At 34.6% G+C, this 17716-nt stretch overlaps 1 protein-coding gene across 3 annotated transcripts in view; it reads left to right on the forward strand.

Moving 5' to 3' along the window:
- The first annotated feature begins 735 nt into the window (after positions 1 to 735).
- Positions 736 to 17716, forward strand: part of ABCB1 (ATP binding cassette subfamily B member 1) — a 43967-nt gene continuing 26986 nt past the window's right edge. The window contains exons 1-12 of one of the 3 annotated variants that reach the window (XM_040591180.1): positions 737 to 877; positions 1220 to 1252; positions 1668 to 1799; positions 2570 to 2630; positions 3909 to 4056; positions 5354 to 5417; positions 10268 to 10459; positions 11191 to 11362; positions 12598 to 12722; positions 13476 to 13647; positions 15290 to 15403; positions 16379 to 16489. In XM_040591180.1, coding sequence (XP_040447114.1) covers positions 1705 to 1799; positions 2570 to 2630; positions 3909 to 4056; positions 5354 to 5417; positions 10268 to 10459; positions 11191 to 11362; positions 12598 to 12722; positions 13476 to 13647; positions 15290 to 15403; positions 16379 to 16489 — 1254 coding nt within the window. In that variant the 5' untranslated portion in view covers positions 737 to 877; positions 1220 to 1252; positions 1668 to 1704. Of the gene's footprint in view, positions 878 to 1145; positions 1253 to 1667; positions 1800 to 2569; positions 2631 to 3908; positions 4057 to 5353; positions 5418 to 10267; positions 10460 to 11190; positions 11363 to 12597; positions 12723 to 13475; positions 13648 to 15289; positions 15404 to 16378; positions 16490 to 17716 lie in introns of those variants that run through there. The other 2 variants (XM_040591181.1, XM_040591182.1) reach the window with 2 other exon arrangements.

Raw genomic sequence — 17716 nt, forward strand, 5'->3', positions numbered from 1 at the left:
GATTAACTGCTCTGAACAGAAGTCTATTTAAATATCTCAGGACCACTTTTCATAAGCAGATAATACTTATATTTACTAACCCTTTATATTTTGGCTGACTGACAATGGTAAGCTACAGTTTCTAAAGTAATCCTCGCTCTGATAAGACTCTGTATTCCAAAACATTGTAAAATACTCAGTTTGGCAAAATTTTGAGATTACAGACGTGCATGACTAAAAGGGACAAAAATTATCTCTTCTGGCTAATTATCAGATTAAGTAAGTTTTGTAAGAGCAAAGTGGTAGAAGACCTACAGAGAAAATCATATAAATCTACTTGGCTTCTAGGACAAGGTTTTTTATTTAACTTTTCATAGATTTTACATCTGTAAAAGTGTTGAATGTATATAGTTTACTATTTACATTGAAATAACAGTTAAGTGCAATTACTTTCTTTTAAATGTTTTAAATTATTTGTTACTATTTTCGTTGAAGTAATGCCTACACATACTGAAAAAAACAATGCATTCCACAATAAAATAAATGGTCCGTTTCAGTTTAGAATCTGAACATACATTAAAAAATCAGAAGGGTACTAACTGAGCAGATTTCTGCTAACCATAGGTATTTCCAAACCATTCCTAAACTGAGTCTGAAATTCATGTTGCTGTTCTGCAGCTAGTCAAATGAGAAACAGTATGCACTACAGAAAAATCTTGTTTTCTTTCAGGCTAGATGGGTCATTTTTTTCTGGATTAGACTTAGAAGAAGGGAAAAGAAGCAAAAGAATAAAACACTCCTTTTGTATTGTTTGTTTTCATTTTCACTATGTATTCAAGAATGGATTCATCCTCAAGTGTAACAGTTACCTGGAGCATTCAGCACCATCTCTAATAAGGTAAAGAGGAATTCCTAGGAGTTTTCAGGGGCATGATTAAGCCAACAGTGGGTAAGGGGAACTTTTCCTGGTAGAAGAATAGACTATTCAGGCTGTGTTCCTGAGTGATAATGAAATGAGAGTGTATTTAAGGACTTTGCTAAATATTCCCTTTAGAAAAAGGGAAGCAGAGTCCAAAGTGCATACGCTTTGCTTTTCAAAGTAGGCAAGGCAATGGGAGTGGGGAAAAAAAAACAAGAGAAAGCTGTTGATCATCTCTGGTTTACGTAAGAAGAGCAAAGTCCAATCATGCTGCGTGTCCTTAACCATATTAATTCTGCTGATTTTTGAATAATTTTTCAGAGGACTAGATGCAAACCAAGAACAACCTTCACGGTATGTCAATAAACTTTTTTTAAAAATCAGAGATGATTTATAACATTCACTGATAACTAAAATCAGGAAAATTCCAAATAACTGTATATTCCTTTAAATAAACATTGTTTCTCACTTACTTTATAAATCTGTACTGAACTGCAGAAAATAGGATGCTTGTATCATTAAAATGAAACTAAATGAAAGACCAACAATTATCAGACAGATACAAATACAAAATATAGATACTTGTAAACAAACTCAAAACACCTCGACTTGTTTCAACATATTTATATTTGCCCATTGCAAGGATTCATTTGCAATGTATGGCATTAACAACTTTATTGATTGTAATAAGTTTCTATATTCTTCTTTCGTACAAATGTTCATTGAGATTACTGTCCTTGGCTTAATGGTTGTATATTTCTTGGTCAAGTGTTATTTTGCAGGCAGTTATCTTGAATAAATTTAAAATGCATTCTGAAGATGAAAAGAAGCAGTATGCTGCAGATGGAAATAGTAATGAGATCACTGCATCCAGCCAGGGTCAGGAATCTGAAGACAAACCGTAAGTACTCTTCAACATTGTAAACATGTTCTGTATTGAAGCTTATAAAATTACATTATCTTCCTTTAGATTTTATTTTTTTTTTTTTTTTTAATTTATTTTATCAGGAAAGCCTAATAACAGAAAGCTTTGTATCAGCTTGAGAATAGCATTGATTGACATATTCATTTGGTACAGAAGGATTTTTTAGCTTTTTCTTTTAAAGACTAAATGTCCACAGTGTTGACTACAGTTTATTGAAAAACAATTTTAAAATATGACAGAAATGATGTTGGAATGAACATCTTGGGTACAGCTACATCAACAGCTAAAAATTTTGTATGTAAAGAAAGTATGGCAGGGAATCAGTATTTTACATACCTTGAACATTTTATATATTCCTCATCCCCTATGTGCCAAATTTTGATTTGTAAGTTATCTTCCTCTTTCCCTTTTTAAAAGCTATATATTGCATCAGTTCACAACTTCCCTGATACGATAATGGAACTACCAGCCCTTGGAAGTGGTGTTTCACCCTTGAGAGGGGTGAACTGGGAAAAGCTTGACTTATATTTACAGCAGTCGGGGGCTGATGCTATTTATATACTTGGAGGTTTAAATAAAAACATCCTAAAAATGCTCAATAAATCACATAAGTTTTAAACAAAATTGTTTCCTGTAAAATTATTTAATAATTAGATTTTAATTGAATTTCATTAACATATTGCATTTAGTTTTAGTATATTTTAAAAGTAACAATATTTCACAGAAATACTATCTTACCTTTTAAGCAAGGAAAAGAAGAAGAAGAAGAAAGTGGAAAATGCTAAGATGGTCAGCCCATTCACACTGGTAAGATTTATTCTCTGTACGTGTGCACATATATACATGCATGTGCATTTCAAAGTGTAAACAAAAAATGGTTAAAATTATGTTAGAGTACTGCATATACGGTCTTGTCTCTACCAAATACTTTGATACTACAGAATGTTGGATATAGTATAGCAATCAAGCAGTTATTTTTGTGGATGGAGTTTTATTGAAGAAACTGTTATTACTGATATGGTTTCTTAGGAGTCTTTCTTTAGGAAGTTGTCATGGTAAACACACCTGTACTAGATTTTTGTTTGTGAAAGGTAGGGATTTCCATGTTCAGTCATTTCTCTCAATGCAATGAAAAGGGCATCTCTATACCTAAGATTATGTGTGGTCTTGTCCTCTAAATTACCTGAGTCAGATACTAATCACACAAATTAGCCCCATTAATCATATTCGGTCATGTGAGTCAACAGTAAAGGGTAATTCCATAGTACTGATGAAACATGATTAAAAATTGTGTGCTAAAAAGTACTTTAAATTCCAGAAAAAAATTAATTTTTGTAGATTTTAAGAAAGACAATCTGTTAATGCTTAATCAAAGTAAATCCTACGTCCTTTTTTAGTAATCCTTAAATGTTTTACATTTTGTAGGTTTAGTGTGCATAATGTGCAGCAATGATATGGCAAATAACAGAAATAAAACTATAGCCCATGATGCTGGCTAATGCCCAGTTTCTGTGCTTTGCTATACCTGTTTGCACCTGTGCAGTTACATTATACCAGTATAATTTAAAACAGTAAACTTAGTATTTTACAGTACAGAATAAAGCCAATGATTTTGTAACATATGAGCTCAAAAATTATGGCAAGAGATGTTTAGAATTTCAATGTTTTGATAATGTCTATGATACATTAGGAACAGTTTTTCTAACTGCATAATAATGAATTTACAGTAAAAGTTATAATTGCCTTAATTATCACAACACCACTTAAATTTCTTATAATTTGAACTTTAAACGGCAAACTTAAAGGCAAATTTCTTACACCTTGTTTTCATATGGCCTTTCTTACTCAGGTGCAGATATTGATGCATTAAAATAGTATACTTCTCTGGTTTTGGGACTTTATAGTATAAAAGTGTTTTTATTAGAAGGATTTATTCCTGTACATTTTATTTGTTTTGTAAACCTATTTTCTAAGCAAGGTTGTAGTTTTGTAACACTAGGTGTACACCTGATAGCTTTTCTTGACTTCATAAACGTAACATTATATTAACATTCTAATAACACAGAACTAATTTCTCACTCACAGTTTCGATACTCCAGTTGGTCAGATAAATTGCTAATGACTCTAGGCACTCTCCTGGCAATAGCCCATGGAAGCAGTCTCCCTATTGCAATGGTAATTTTTGGTGATATGACTGATAGCTTTGTTGCTTCTGGAGACTCAAATGTTCCAGGTAAGAACATATCTGCTATGAAGAGAATAATGGCTCATATTTGGAAAAAAGTCGGGGAGATTCAAGCATCTTGAGAGGGACGTATGGATATAAGAAACCCTAACCTGCTACTATACTATAATGCAAATTAGCAGTTCTTGTGTTTGTTGTAATAGAGATGCACTATGGAATTTTTCTTCCTCCTAATTCTTAGTTTCTGCATTAATAGGTTTTATTTTTAAAATTTTTTTCAAATTATCGATTCCAGTGCACATCCAACAACTGCTGTGGTTGTGATAATACAAAAAGGCTAGTTTTCCATCTCCTCAGTGTGAGTTCCTGTAGATTCCCTTGCATCAAATCTGACAATTATAGTTCACTAGATGAATCAGATCAGTAAGTAGATTCAACAGAAAATTTGCTACCAAAAATGAAAGTAGTAATTTTCTCTTGGATCAATTTGTTGAACTGCCGAATCAGCAGTATGAAATCAAACACAAAGGAGGGCAGGCATGCACTGCTGGAAACAACAGGGAGGAGTGATACCGTCACTTTTGTACCAACTCACAATTAGACCAGATTACGTTGTCCTGTGAACATCACACATTAGATGTTAAACTTGTGAACAGGTTTGTTGCCTGAAATATTATCTAATAAGATTTTACTAAACATTTTAATAAGTCTATGATGATACAGAAAAAATAAGATATGATTATTTTCTGTCCTGCATCCGTTTTAGCTCTTCTGCTAGAAGACAGAAATACAGGCCTTTATCAGAATAAGTAATTTATGATTCACTCCTTCCTAAGTACAGTAACTTTATCAGATTTTGACGGTGCAAATGCAAAATGCTGCACCTGTAGCCTTCTCAAGACATTTGTCTTTGGGGCAGTAAAATTTTAGGGCCAACACGAACATTATAGCCAGTTTTTTCATAACAAGTTAAGCTATCTACAGTTACTGATTTGATGTCAATGTCTAGGCCTGTATTTTTAGAGGGTTTTGGCATTATACAAATGCCCTATATTTTCAAAAAAGAAAAAGCCCAACTGAGCATTTAATTAATGGTCAGGAATACCTTTTAATCTCAAGTTACACCAATATAGTTTTGCAGTCAGTGGAGTTATGACTAACCTCATATTAGTGTAATTGTTGTTTTTGAATAGGTAGAAGTTTGAAATCATCACATTCCTCCTTTCATTAAAATGAGCTTGATTCAAAACGAGATGTAGCAACTCCAAAAGTTGCTGAACAGCATGTAGGAAAACAAATTTGTTAAAACTTGCTCTATTAAAAGCATTTACTCTTTCTTTCTAAGGAAACATTTCTGCAGAAAATTCCTCTTTAAATATTCTTGGCAAGCTGGAAGAAGATATGACACGGTAATTAGAAATTGGTATTTCCACTTCTTTTTTAAATGTAGACACACTTTTCTAGTCAAGCTGTTCTTCTCCCACAGATGTTTTGCATACTTTAAACAAGATAAAAACAATGGTTGTTTGAGTAATGTATGCAACTGAAGATTTGTGCGTGGGATTATTGGAGGCACTGGAGGATTCTTGAACATCCATAGCCATTCCCAACAACTTCCTGTAATCTCTTGCTCTCACCGTTCCCATCCCCTTTTCAGGGGTGCTCTGTGACACAATGCCATCTGCTTTTCCTTACTTCTTCTTTCTCTTCCTCTGAGTTTATAAACAGTAATTGTTATGCTAAAAATTTATATTGATTATCATCCACCAGTTCCTTGAACTATGACCTATTTACTGACAAAAAGTAGAGGTATAGTTGCCAGATAGTACCCGCTTTGCTGCCGAAGCATCAAGTTTAATTAAATTATCTGGACTACAGAAAATATGGAGTTAGATTATAAGCAACCTTAAATCTAGCACTCTAGAGCTGGCAATGACAGAGGGCAGTAGTCAGTAGGTTCTTCTGCTGCAAAGCTTCATAAAGAAAAGGTCATATAAGCAGAAACATCAGCTGCCAATAGATGTGTTTTGTGAAGGGGCTTTATTAGCCACTGCCCATAGACTTGGTTTATGCAGGATGTCTAAAGTTCATGTGCAATTTCTTCTACCACTTTGGCTTCTTCAGGCTGAAGTCTGTTCCTCATTGGGTAGTGAAAAACATCTGACATGTCAGGAATGCTGATGTGGTCCTCAAGGCAATTGTCTTTTGTAAGGAGGAGGAGATAAGAGATTTGCTGTAGTAACTCTTGCTGCTTTGTATTGAAGTGCATTTCATCTCTGGTAACAGTGGACTGTAAACTTATAGATCATTTAGATTAAGTAGTTAAGTTTCTAATAAAAAAGTTATTTATCCTAAAATAAATGAGCAAGAGCTAGTTAGGAAAAGGTTGTTACTGAGAAATGAAGAATTTGCATGTAAGGACAATGAACTGGCAGGGAATTGGCAATTATGTTTTACAAGAGAGTATGACACACAGCTTCTTGCTCCCAGATTTCTGTCAGTTAGTCTCTGACATGAATGCAAATAATGCATACATACCTTCAGCAAAATTTACTTGTGCCCAGTGGTTTAAAAGCAAATTTGAAGGCAAAATTGCAGAACAAAATAATTCATGCATGGGTTGTCATGCCTAGTTGCACAACTTTTTTAAAGTCTGTCTTATATTTATTCTAAGGGAACTTTAAAAATACTTGTTCTTATTACATATGCAATTATGGAATACCTTTTCTGAAATTCACTAAGATCTTAGTCTCCAGCATATATTTTTATAAAGTCTCATATAAACAGCAATTTCTGTTAATATGTAAAATTAGATCATTTAAATTTGAGTGTTCTGTTATTCTTGCAAATGTAAAAAATACCTGATTTAGTTTCCTTATAGCAGTTAATTACTCCTTATATTTCAACCTGCCTAATTAACCCTTTCTAGTAACTGATCTTATGGTTGGATTGCTTTTAAAACTGTCACTTGCTTTTATTAATTTCTCTCAATTTTAAAGATATTTGTGTTAGCATTTTCATTTCTGCCTTGAAGTGAAAGTAATGACAGTTTTAAAATCAACATATTTTCTTTTTTCTACTCAAGCATATCTAAACTGTATTTTAAGAGCAGGATGTACTAGAATTACACAAGGTATTACTGACCCTTATAGCATAAGAGTAGTGTGTAAATCAATGTGTCATTCATAAGTCTTTTAGACCAACAACCAATGAGAGCAATTTTTGATTAATGGTTTGGAGTTCTTTTAATCTCTGAACTCTCATCACATCATCCCAACTAAAACCTGTAGGAATACTCCCATTGTCCTCAGTGGGCTATTGTCTAGGAGTCACTACTGCTTGAAGAACAAAGGGTACTGGAAAACAGACAAGCTGACACAAAGGAAACGTAAATGTGAATATAGATCGACATCAACATCTAAATGTTGAGAACTGCCTGTTCTCACAACCCTAAGTGATGGTCTGTGTGAGGGAGGTCCATGATGGACCCTTTGCTGGCTAAGGCCGAGCTGACCAGCAAAAGTGGTAGTGCCTCTGTGGTAACATACGTTAGAAGGGGGGGAAAGTTACATGAGAGAACAACTCTGCAGACACCAGGTCAGTGCAGAAGGAGGCAGGAGGAGCTCCAGGTGCTGGAGCAGAGATTCCATTGCAGCCCATAGTGAAGCCCACGGTGAGGCAGGCTGTGCCCCTCAGCCCAGGGAGGTCCATGGTGGAGCAGACACCCACCTGTAGCCCGTGGAGAATTCCACATCAGAGCAGCTGGATGCCTGAAGAAGGCTGTGACCTTGCAGAGAGCCTGTGAACCTCTGGAGAGAGAGAAGCCCACACTGGAGCGGGTTTGCTGGAGGACCTTTTGACCCAGTGAGGGACTTACACTGGAGCAGTCTGTTCCTGAAGGACTCTGGGTAAAGGACCCACGCTGGAGCAGTTCATAAAGAACTGCAGCCCATAAGAAAGATTCATGCTGGAGAAGTTCATGGAGAACTGTCTCCTGTGGAAGAGACCCCCTGCTGGAGTAGGGAAAGAGTGTGAGGAGTCCCCCCTGCGGAAGAAGGAGCAGCAGAAACAACTACAGCAAAACTGGCTGCAACCCCCATACCCTGTTGCCCTACTCTACTGAGGGGGACGAGGTAGAGAAATTAGAAGTAAAGTTAGCCCAGGAAGAAGGGAGGGGTGGGGGGAAGGTCTTTTTAAGATTTGATTTTATTTCTTATTATTTTACTCTTATTTGATGGGGAAAATAATTTATTACCAAAGTTGAGTCTGTTTTGCCCATGACATAATTGGTGAATGATTTCTCCCTGTCCTTATCTCAACCCATGAACTTTTTGCTATATTTTTCTCTCCCCTGTCCAGCTGAGGAAGAGGAGTGATAGAGCGTCTTTGGTGAGCACCTGGCATCTAGCCAGGATCAACCACAAACTTCATGCATGCCACCTTGTCTTTTAGAGAGAGGAACTCTGAAAGTACGAATATTAGTAAAAACCAGCCCAAGTTTCTCTTTAGAAACAAATTGTTGAATGAGGCATGTATTACTTATTAGCAGTACAGGAATACGTTCACTTTTCTAAGGTTTCTAGGTAAAGCCTTAAGTTAGTGTGTTCACTGGTTTGAAGAAACTGTTTGTAGTCACTCCTTGATTCTCTAAGAACAGTTGTCAGCAGCTCAAATAATAACAAAAACTGTTTACAAGGACAAAGTTCTCACACAGGTGTGTTGAAGTACTGAACTATACACATGGACTTAGTTGTGTTTGTTACTCAAACCAGTTTGCCTAAAAGCTAACTATTTCTTAAAAGAAAAAGAAACATTATTTTATAATGCAGTGAGCATTTACTGTCTGTTAAGTTTCAGCAGTGAACTTATAGAATATATTTCATCAATGTGGAATCTGGCAAAGATGTCAATCCCTTTTGATACAGTTTCTCATGAAACAAAGTCCAGGCATAAAACAATTCTTTGAAGTGATATAACATCATAAAGTAATTGTCTGAAGTAATTACTGCTGAATTTTGAAGCAGTGTTCTTAGGTTTAATTTGGTAGTTTCTTTGTACAGTTTTAATGGAGCTGAAGATGATCAAGGTCAATATTCAGCTAACCAGCATTCAGTTAGGCATTAACTCATTTTTATTAAACAGTTTAGATAAAGTTCATTTCATAATGACTGTAGTTCCAAAGTCCCTGACTAAACTGTATGGTATCTTAGCCACAAAAAAGAATGAATTAAAATTTGAAAAGTTTCATCTATAAAGCCATTCTCTCCTTTTTTGAGCAGAGCATTTGCACACAGATTTCTGCAATTTGCTCCTGTGAAGTTTCATGCTACAGTTCTAAAGAATCTGTATGCATAATTTACTATGTGAATGAAAGTCCTTAGAGTTTTAAAGCATTTTGCTAATTATTTACTTTTATATAAATGTAGCAGTCTTACAATTACTTGTAATATACACCACAAATATTTAGCCACTGGCTTTGGTCATGTTTTACAAACAGGGCATCAGTTCAGTTACATGCTTCTGGTTTAGTTCTGGTTTAAGTTCACCTGTAACTCATTCTGATGTTAATTCTGATTAGATTGTTTGAGCAGTTTAAAGCTATGGCTCAAATTCAGATCCCATTTGAAAAATACAGTGGTTCACACACTCTTTTGTTTTGATTTGACACCCTGCTCATAGCACAGAGCTGAATTAATTTAACAGTAAAATATCAGTTATAAGCAAAATAGAGAGCAAAATAATTTTTGATCTAATGGCATTTACTTGCAATTATATATAGTTATCCTGTATTCTCAAATTGGGAAATATTTAAAGCGTCCATGCATAATATATTTGTATAGGCAGGCATGTTGTATGATGTAAGTGTGTGTATGATATAGGTATATATATGGTTATGTCTGTCTAAATGTGTTAAAACAAAAATGTTGTGGAGTATTTGGAAATGACACTTAAGTGAAAAGGGTATTATATCTGAAATATAGATCTAAAATAAACTTATGAGAAAATATATGTTATGTTGACAAAACCAAAAAGTAATTCCTGTCTAACAATAGCTTTGTTTCCTTTATTGCCTATTTGAAGACTGGTGTTAAATACTACACATAGAAAAGTTGGCAAGTTTTACAGAGAAGTGTAAACTCTGGTATAAGCATACAAACTGTAACTCAGGGCTGAAACAGAAGTGAGCATCAAGCTAAATATGAAGTAGCAAGGTAATTAAAACCAATTGCAGATAATTTTGCCTTTTTTTCTTTTTCAGATATGCGTACTACTATTCTGCAATAGCAGCTGGTGTTCTTGTTGCTGCTTATATCCAAACTTCATTTTGGACCATAGCAGCAGGCCGGCAAATAAAAAAAATTAGAAAAATTTTTTTTCATGCAATTATGAGACAGGAAATTGGATGGTTTGATGTAAATGATGTAGGAGAACTTAATACTCGTCTTCTAGAGTAAGTATACTATGCCTTTCCCAGTATTATTGTACTTTATTAAGTGTGTATGACTTAACATTTTTTAAATTTTATTTTAAAATTGAATTATTTAATTGTGAAATGAAATTTCACTATGAAATTAAATTGAATTATTTCATTGTCAAATGAAGTTTTTGAGTTTTCTTATGGAGAGTCTCAGAGACTGAACTTCTAATACTTCTGACACTGGACTGTCACAGGGATATCAGAAAAGCATTTTGATAAGTTCCTTTGAACTCTGAGGATGAATAAAGTGCAGCCTGTAAGATTATCCCCAGGAAAACACAGTTCATTTCTGTGCACACTGAGAACTGAATTAAGTGCCGAGTGACCCCAGTGGTGTGAATAACTGCATGATAAGCTATTCCTTTCTCTTTCTCTACATTAAAAGCTTTATCTTTCCTTTCCAGATGTCCCACAGTTTCCAAACAGACCAAAAATTTGGAATTAACAAAGTGAAAGTAACTTTAAACTGTAGGTAGAATTTCAGTCTTTTCTGGCAAGAACAGCTTCATAACATTACATTTTCACAAGAAATATGAAAATTTCCTTGACCACACTTTATAGTACTTTATCTTGAAGAAAATTGTTGTCTGGAAGTAATTAATAATAAAGATTGTCCTCTACACAGATGACCACGTAACAAAACTGAAAAAGTTTCTTGTGCTTTCTACATTTTCCTTCCTGTCTGGATGCAATTTGTTTTTCAGTGATGTCTCCAAGATTAATGAAGGAATAGGTGACAAAATTGGATTGCTTGTTCAAGCAATAACAACATTTGTAACAGGATTTATTGTTGGTCTCATAAGAGGATGGAAATTAACCCTTGTAATACTAGCAGTCAGTCCTGTCCTGGGACTTTCAGCAGCCATCTGGGCAAAAGTAAGTTAACATATATGCAGTGTCAGGTTTTACATTAATGAGTGATAATGAAATAAACTATGTATCTGTAATTTGTACTGTTAGAATGTATTGCTTAGAACAATTATAGCTTTAAACAACATCTATGTACATAAGCTTTTAGATGAACTGTACATAAGTACCCTCGTGTAGTTTGAATATTATAATTCCCACAGATCGGACAGACTTGTTTGATTTGAAGCGGTTTCTGCCAATATAGCATACTTCTATATAGAAAAGGAAGCAAGATACATGAGTAGAATCCATGTATTATTGGATTCTAATAATATTGGATTAGAATCCAATAAATTGGATTCTAATAAACATTTCTAGTCTGAAACTGTTAACCTTCATCCACTTGAGTACTTATTCTGTTGAAAGGAATAATTACACCTCCTGAAAAATAAGTGAACAAATTAGACCAAGTCTTGGTCTTAGACACAGAGTTTCTTTTCAGAGTTGTTAACAGATTTGGTAAGACGTTTTAGACCAGGGGTCTTCAAACTACAGCCCGTGGGCCAGATATGACCCCCCAGGGCCCTCAATCCGGCCCTCGGTATTTACAGACCCCCCCCGCCGGGGGTTGGGGGGGGGAAACGAAGCAGCCACAGATGGCTGCCTGCCACTGCATCCGCGTGCCGGCCCCCTGGTTAAAAAGTTTGAGGACCCCCGGTTTAGACAGACGTAAGTGAGAGAAGTACGAAATTACCATGGGATTGGAGCGATTTACATTTGTTGTTTGGAAGCCTTCAGATTTTTATAGTGTGTTTTCCCTTGTATTTTGAAGATCATATAAGCCTTCTCTGCCTGGAGTGAGTGTATCTCAAAAAGGGTAGGAGTAGAGAAGCATGTGCTACAAATGTCTGCTGGCTAAGAGTCTTCATGGAATGTGGCCAATTAATGTAAACTATCGAGCCCACTGGCTAAGGTAGACAGAGATGAGAATGAGCTGAGATTTGCTTGAGGAGAATCACACCAGCTCAGTATGGATAGTCATCTAATCTCATGCACTGGATGAAAGCAGAGTGAAAAATTCAGCCCTTAGTTGTTGAGAATGGGTGATGTTGAATTAGTTGATTGAATCAATAATGTAATAAAGGATTTTGATATTGAACATTCTGCATTCATAAAGGAAGAAAGTTAACTGTGATAAAAGCCATTATGAAGTGCTTGAGCTCATTCTGGTTTTTAAGTCAAAATATTTGATCCTGTATTAGGTTCTCTCTGCTTTCACTGACAAAGAACAAGCTGCATATGCAAAAGCAGGTGCTGTTGCAGAGGAAGTTCTGGCAGCAGTCCGTACTGTAATAGCTTTTGGAGGACAGGCAAAAGAAATTAAAAGGTAAGAGTAATGTTTGCTTTCATCAGCTGATTTGAAAGTACTCTCTTCAGATGCTTTGAAATTTTCTTGTATCTACTGTTGAAAGTCTGTCAAAACAAGCAAGTCTTGTGCTTCCTGCATTTTGAGGTAATAGGAAGTGGTCTGTTACAGGCTATTGTAACTTTCCCTAGATGTTGAAAGACAAGTAGTTATTTTTCTAGAAAGTGACTAAAGAAGTTGATAAATTGTCTCTGCTCTGAAACCGTACAAACCACTTTAAACATCACACGGTGAGAGCTTTAGACAAAAAAAAATAAAAAGGCCCTGCCATGAGAAGAGGTGATGGTATCCTTTGTAATCTGATTATTCAGTAGTTGTTGTAAAGGTACTAATAAATAATATCTCTATTTCCACTATATTGTAAAACATGATTCTATTGACATATTTTAACCTTTTGTCTTAAGCTAACAATTATAATCTCAAAACCTGTCGTGAATGGTTTGCAATAAAAGTTCACTGACCTGCAGGTTATTTAAGGAACTTGAATGCCAGTCCCTGAACTATGATGCCCTTTTCTTTTCTATATACCAGATTGACTGATGTTGGCTTTTTTAGGTGTGCCTGACTACCAGGCTTACCTTTGTACATTCTTAGGGTTATATATTTTATATAACTTGTACTACGTGAATGTTCTTTTTATAATTCATCCACAGAATTTTTGGTGCTGTGTGCCATGGTACAAATCTGAGTCTATTTTGAACTTCTTTCTTCCAGATACCATAAAAATTTAGAAGATGCTAAGCGGATTGGAATAAAAAAGGCTATTACAGCTAATATTTCTATAGGTGCTGCTTTCTTACTGATATATGCATCATATGCACTGGCCTTCTGGTATGGAACTACCTTGGTCTTAACTGATGATTACACTATTGGCAATGTTCTCACAGTAAGTATTAAAGACTAAGATCCCAATTATAGTAAAAAATACTAAAGAAAATACATCAAAGTGTATATCAGGAACTTATTTGAGTTTAGTAAGAATTCTATGCCAAAATCAGCAAAATAACATCCCTTCTTAACAAAAATATTCTTACCACAAAAGTCTACATGCTGTTCCTATAGTATCTCAAAATCTACATCAAGACAAATGAAATATATTATTTTCAACGATTTCTACATCTTTTCTGAGTTCCGTAAGATCAGACTCATATAGAAACCCTTCAATCAAAAACTGACCTACAGTACCCTTCCTACTTGCTATTTGTTTTCAGTTTTGTAAGGCTGAATATATTTTCAGGATGCAGAAGCAAATATTTTTTCTTTCAGCTGTTTTGTGGTATAAGTAGATAATTCTATTGATGATTTTCTTATATTTTGCACCATAAGAGCTTGGAATCACAGTATTTTTAGAAATCGAGGGGGAGAAAAATATACTTGGGACTAGAAAATATGTAACCATCTAACCAAAGGAAGAAAACCATAACTCCTAAATCAAAGCTGAAATTCTTCTCTTGTTGCGGCAACCATTCTAATTTTGTATGAAATATCAAAGAAATATGGTAAGAATAATAACTGTTAACCTTGATGAAACCCAGTTAGGAGACCATATGTACATATTTGTCTTCTTTAACTACCTGTTCTGTTTCATTTATGAATCACTGTAGTCTGTGAAAAATCACTCTGATATGTGTTACTGGCTCTTCTGAACCTGCCTTTTTTTTTTTTTTTTTTTTTTTTAAAGGCAGGCTGGCATACAAAACATCTATGAGGTTCATGCCCTTTTGCGTAATTTTTTTCAGTTCAAAGTATTTGCAGTTTCTGTTGTCTAAGCTGTAGTTCATTGAAATGGTGTTTTTATAACATGAACGGGAGAATGTTGCCTTATTAGGTATCACAGTTGTGAATGAGCACTGGTGGAGAAAAGATAATGGGTGTGATGGACCTTTGGTCTGATGTACCGGCTGTTATGATCTTTGAGCACTGTGGTTTTATTACTTTTGTTTTGATACTAGCTGAAAGCAATAAACTATGCTTCTCTGAGAAAATAACCTAATTTTTCTTTTTCTGTTTTTTTTTTCTTGTTTGCTTGCACTCAGTCTCTCTCATTCCAGAAGAGGGACCCTTTATTGGTGATGGACATTTGGATTTGTATACTTCTATTTCACTGTCACTTGGAAAGCAGAATAGTGATTTGCATATCTGTCCTTGTTCCAATGCAAAATATGCAATATACTTTCTGGTCTTTGGAACATCTATTGCCAAATAAGGAATTAGTACAATAAATCTTGAGACATCAAGTGTAATTATACAATTTTTGACACAGGTTTTGCAGACCTGAGTCACTTTTTTACTTATCAGTATGTTTGCAACATTAACATTGTGCAGGAACTCAGTTCTCAGCTGAATCTCAGAAAATCCTTTTCTTAATGTTATTCTATGTTTAAGAGAGACCCTTCAATTCTAAATTCCTTAAATTTCCATTAACAGGCATGGAGCCTCCTGATCCAAAGATATCTAATGTAAATAAATAAATGTAATTCTCTGCTTAAATGAAAATTGATATATGTCATCATGAACATTTCTTCCAGGTCTTTTTCTCTGTATTGATCGGAGCTTTCAGTATTGGACAAACTGCTCCAAGCATAGAAGCATTTGCTAGTGCAAGAGGAGCTGCCTATGCAGTCTTTAATATCATAGACAATGTGAGTATCTTTGCCCTCACTCATGTCAAAACTAAGAGACCCTTCTTTTTTAAGTACAGGCACTATTTATAGATATGAAATTAGTAAGAGTAAATAACAGTGTATGAAATAAGCAGAAATAGAACAGTAGAAGTAGATAAAATGTGTTATTATAAATGAGTTCCTCTTTGACTCCTAGACTTATCAGTCCTTGCTTCAAAGGTAAAAGTACTGGATCTCTGAATTACTTGGAGTTGGAAGTATCCTCTAATGTTTTTATCATGAAAGGCATGTCTATGGTGCTATATAGATATGTGATTGCAGCTAGTGTAGGTTTAATATATCATTGGCACCTCGATTAGTGTGAGTGTTGGCAAATCAATAAAAAACAACCTGGTAACTTGGATATGTACTTCAATTGCCCAGAGAGTCTGAAATCAGGGATCTGTGATTTTACTAGCTTATGAAGCTCTCTAAAATACAATTGCATATTTTGGATTATTGTTAAGACATGCTTCAAGTTCTAGACCCAGCCTAGATGGAATGAAAGAATAGTGACAGTTTAAGACCTTTGTTTCTGCTTAATGGTCAGTGGATTGGTTCTTTCTCACCCAAATTGTTTCAGCAGAAAGGGCAAAGCTATAAATGAACAGTATATATGAACAGCTCATTAAAGATGATCTGTTCAGGTTAATCATCAGGCAGTGAAATGAATCTCAAATTATGGCTAGCTGTGGATCGAGTCTTGAAGACAGCGTACTAAATTCATGCAAAAGCTTAAATGGACAAGTTATAAAATATTCTTGCATGAGCAGATGATCAATATAGTAATGAAGCAGCAAAACATGCAATTTACATGTTTCAGAAATCTCACCTAAATTGCTTTACAATTACATTTAATATCTGCAGAATAATGGTGCATTCTAGGACTCATTTAAAAAAAAAAAAATCATTGGGAAATAACTTTGAGTGTTTTTTATATTTTATTTTGCACAGGAACCTCAAATTGACAATTATTCAGAGACAGGTCACAAACCAGACCAAATAAAAGGAAACCTGGAATTCCAAAATGTTTACTTCAATTATCCATCCAGACCAGATGTTGAGGTACTGTAAATGAAACTTGCTACATATTACAGTTAAACATGAATCATTTGTTAGGAAAACAAAGTCACATAAACAAAATTTTGTTGAAAATATAACAATTCCAAGTTGATTCTCTAATTTATATAAAATTAGTTTGCTATCACAGTGATTTTGTCTAGAATTATTTACACCTTAGCTGAACGTGTTAAGTTTTCTGAAGTTTTCTGTGTAAAACTATAGTCAGTGTGGTTATGAAATGAAACATAAAGATTTATTGCTGTCAGAATCTAAATTTATGCATCTAACCCAAGTGTTTGTGTGTAGTAATAATAATGAGATAGTGGGTTTCAAAAGTGACTGCATTGCAGCTCTGTTAAGACTATATCTCAACCAGTTAAAGAAACCAGATCCATCAAGGACGTATTGTATATGGAATATAGATCAGAATCTATATTTGTCTGTCTAGACAGAGAAAAAGTTTGTTTTTTAAAGCACTGTCATAAGTCCAGAGTCTTAATGCAGTAGAGGTGGAAGACATTTGAATGATTTCTGAAAATATTTTCATGAAGAGTATCTTTGTACTATGTAACCAATTCCTTCCCTACCTTGAAGGAAAATCACTGACCTTGATCAGGGGATCTTTCTTACTTTCGATTAGCAGAAAGGAAAGACACAGAGCTTTCTTTTTAAGCCATTTTTACTCATACATATGTCAAATATTTTAGCTTTTCCTTCTATCAAGAAAGGGATTTAAGTGAATGTGCTTCATTTTTTCTTCATATAGAAATATAAATGGAAAGACAACTATTGATCTCAATGGATTATTTTATAAGTTCATGCAGGTACGATACAAACAGAGATTTCTCCCCCATGATTTCAGAGATGAATGTAGGAAGTTAAGGGTACACCAAACATTTAGTAAGTATTTCATAAATTATAGTAAAGACAAAAATGAGGAGGTGAAATAAGCAGAAATTAACTATGATGAGTTAAATTTAATCTACATGATTTTTAAGTTGACTCTTCTCAACAGGATTAAGGGCAGGAAGGTAACTGACAGACATGATGAAGACTGCAAGTTATTTCCTATCTCACTAAACTGATTTATTTGCTGTCCTCAATCTCTCTTCTGTTTGCTTTAAGTTGTTAGAAACAGCAGTGATCCACAGGTTTTAGGTCAATTTCTATTTGCATTATTATTATCTTTACTATTAACTTTATATATAATAATTGTATAAATAACAAGTA

The sequence above is a fragment of the Falco naumanni genome, chromosome 4 (assembly GCF_017639655.2).
Source record: "Falco naumanni isolate bFalNau1 chromosome 4, bFalNau1.pat, whole genome shotgun sequence".
Classification (NCBI taxonomy): domain Eukaryota; kingdom Metazoa; phylum Chordata; class Aves; order Falconiformes; family Falconidae; genus Falco; species Falco naumanni.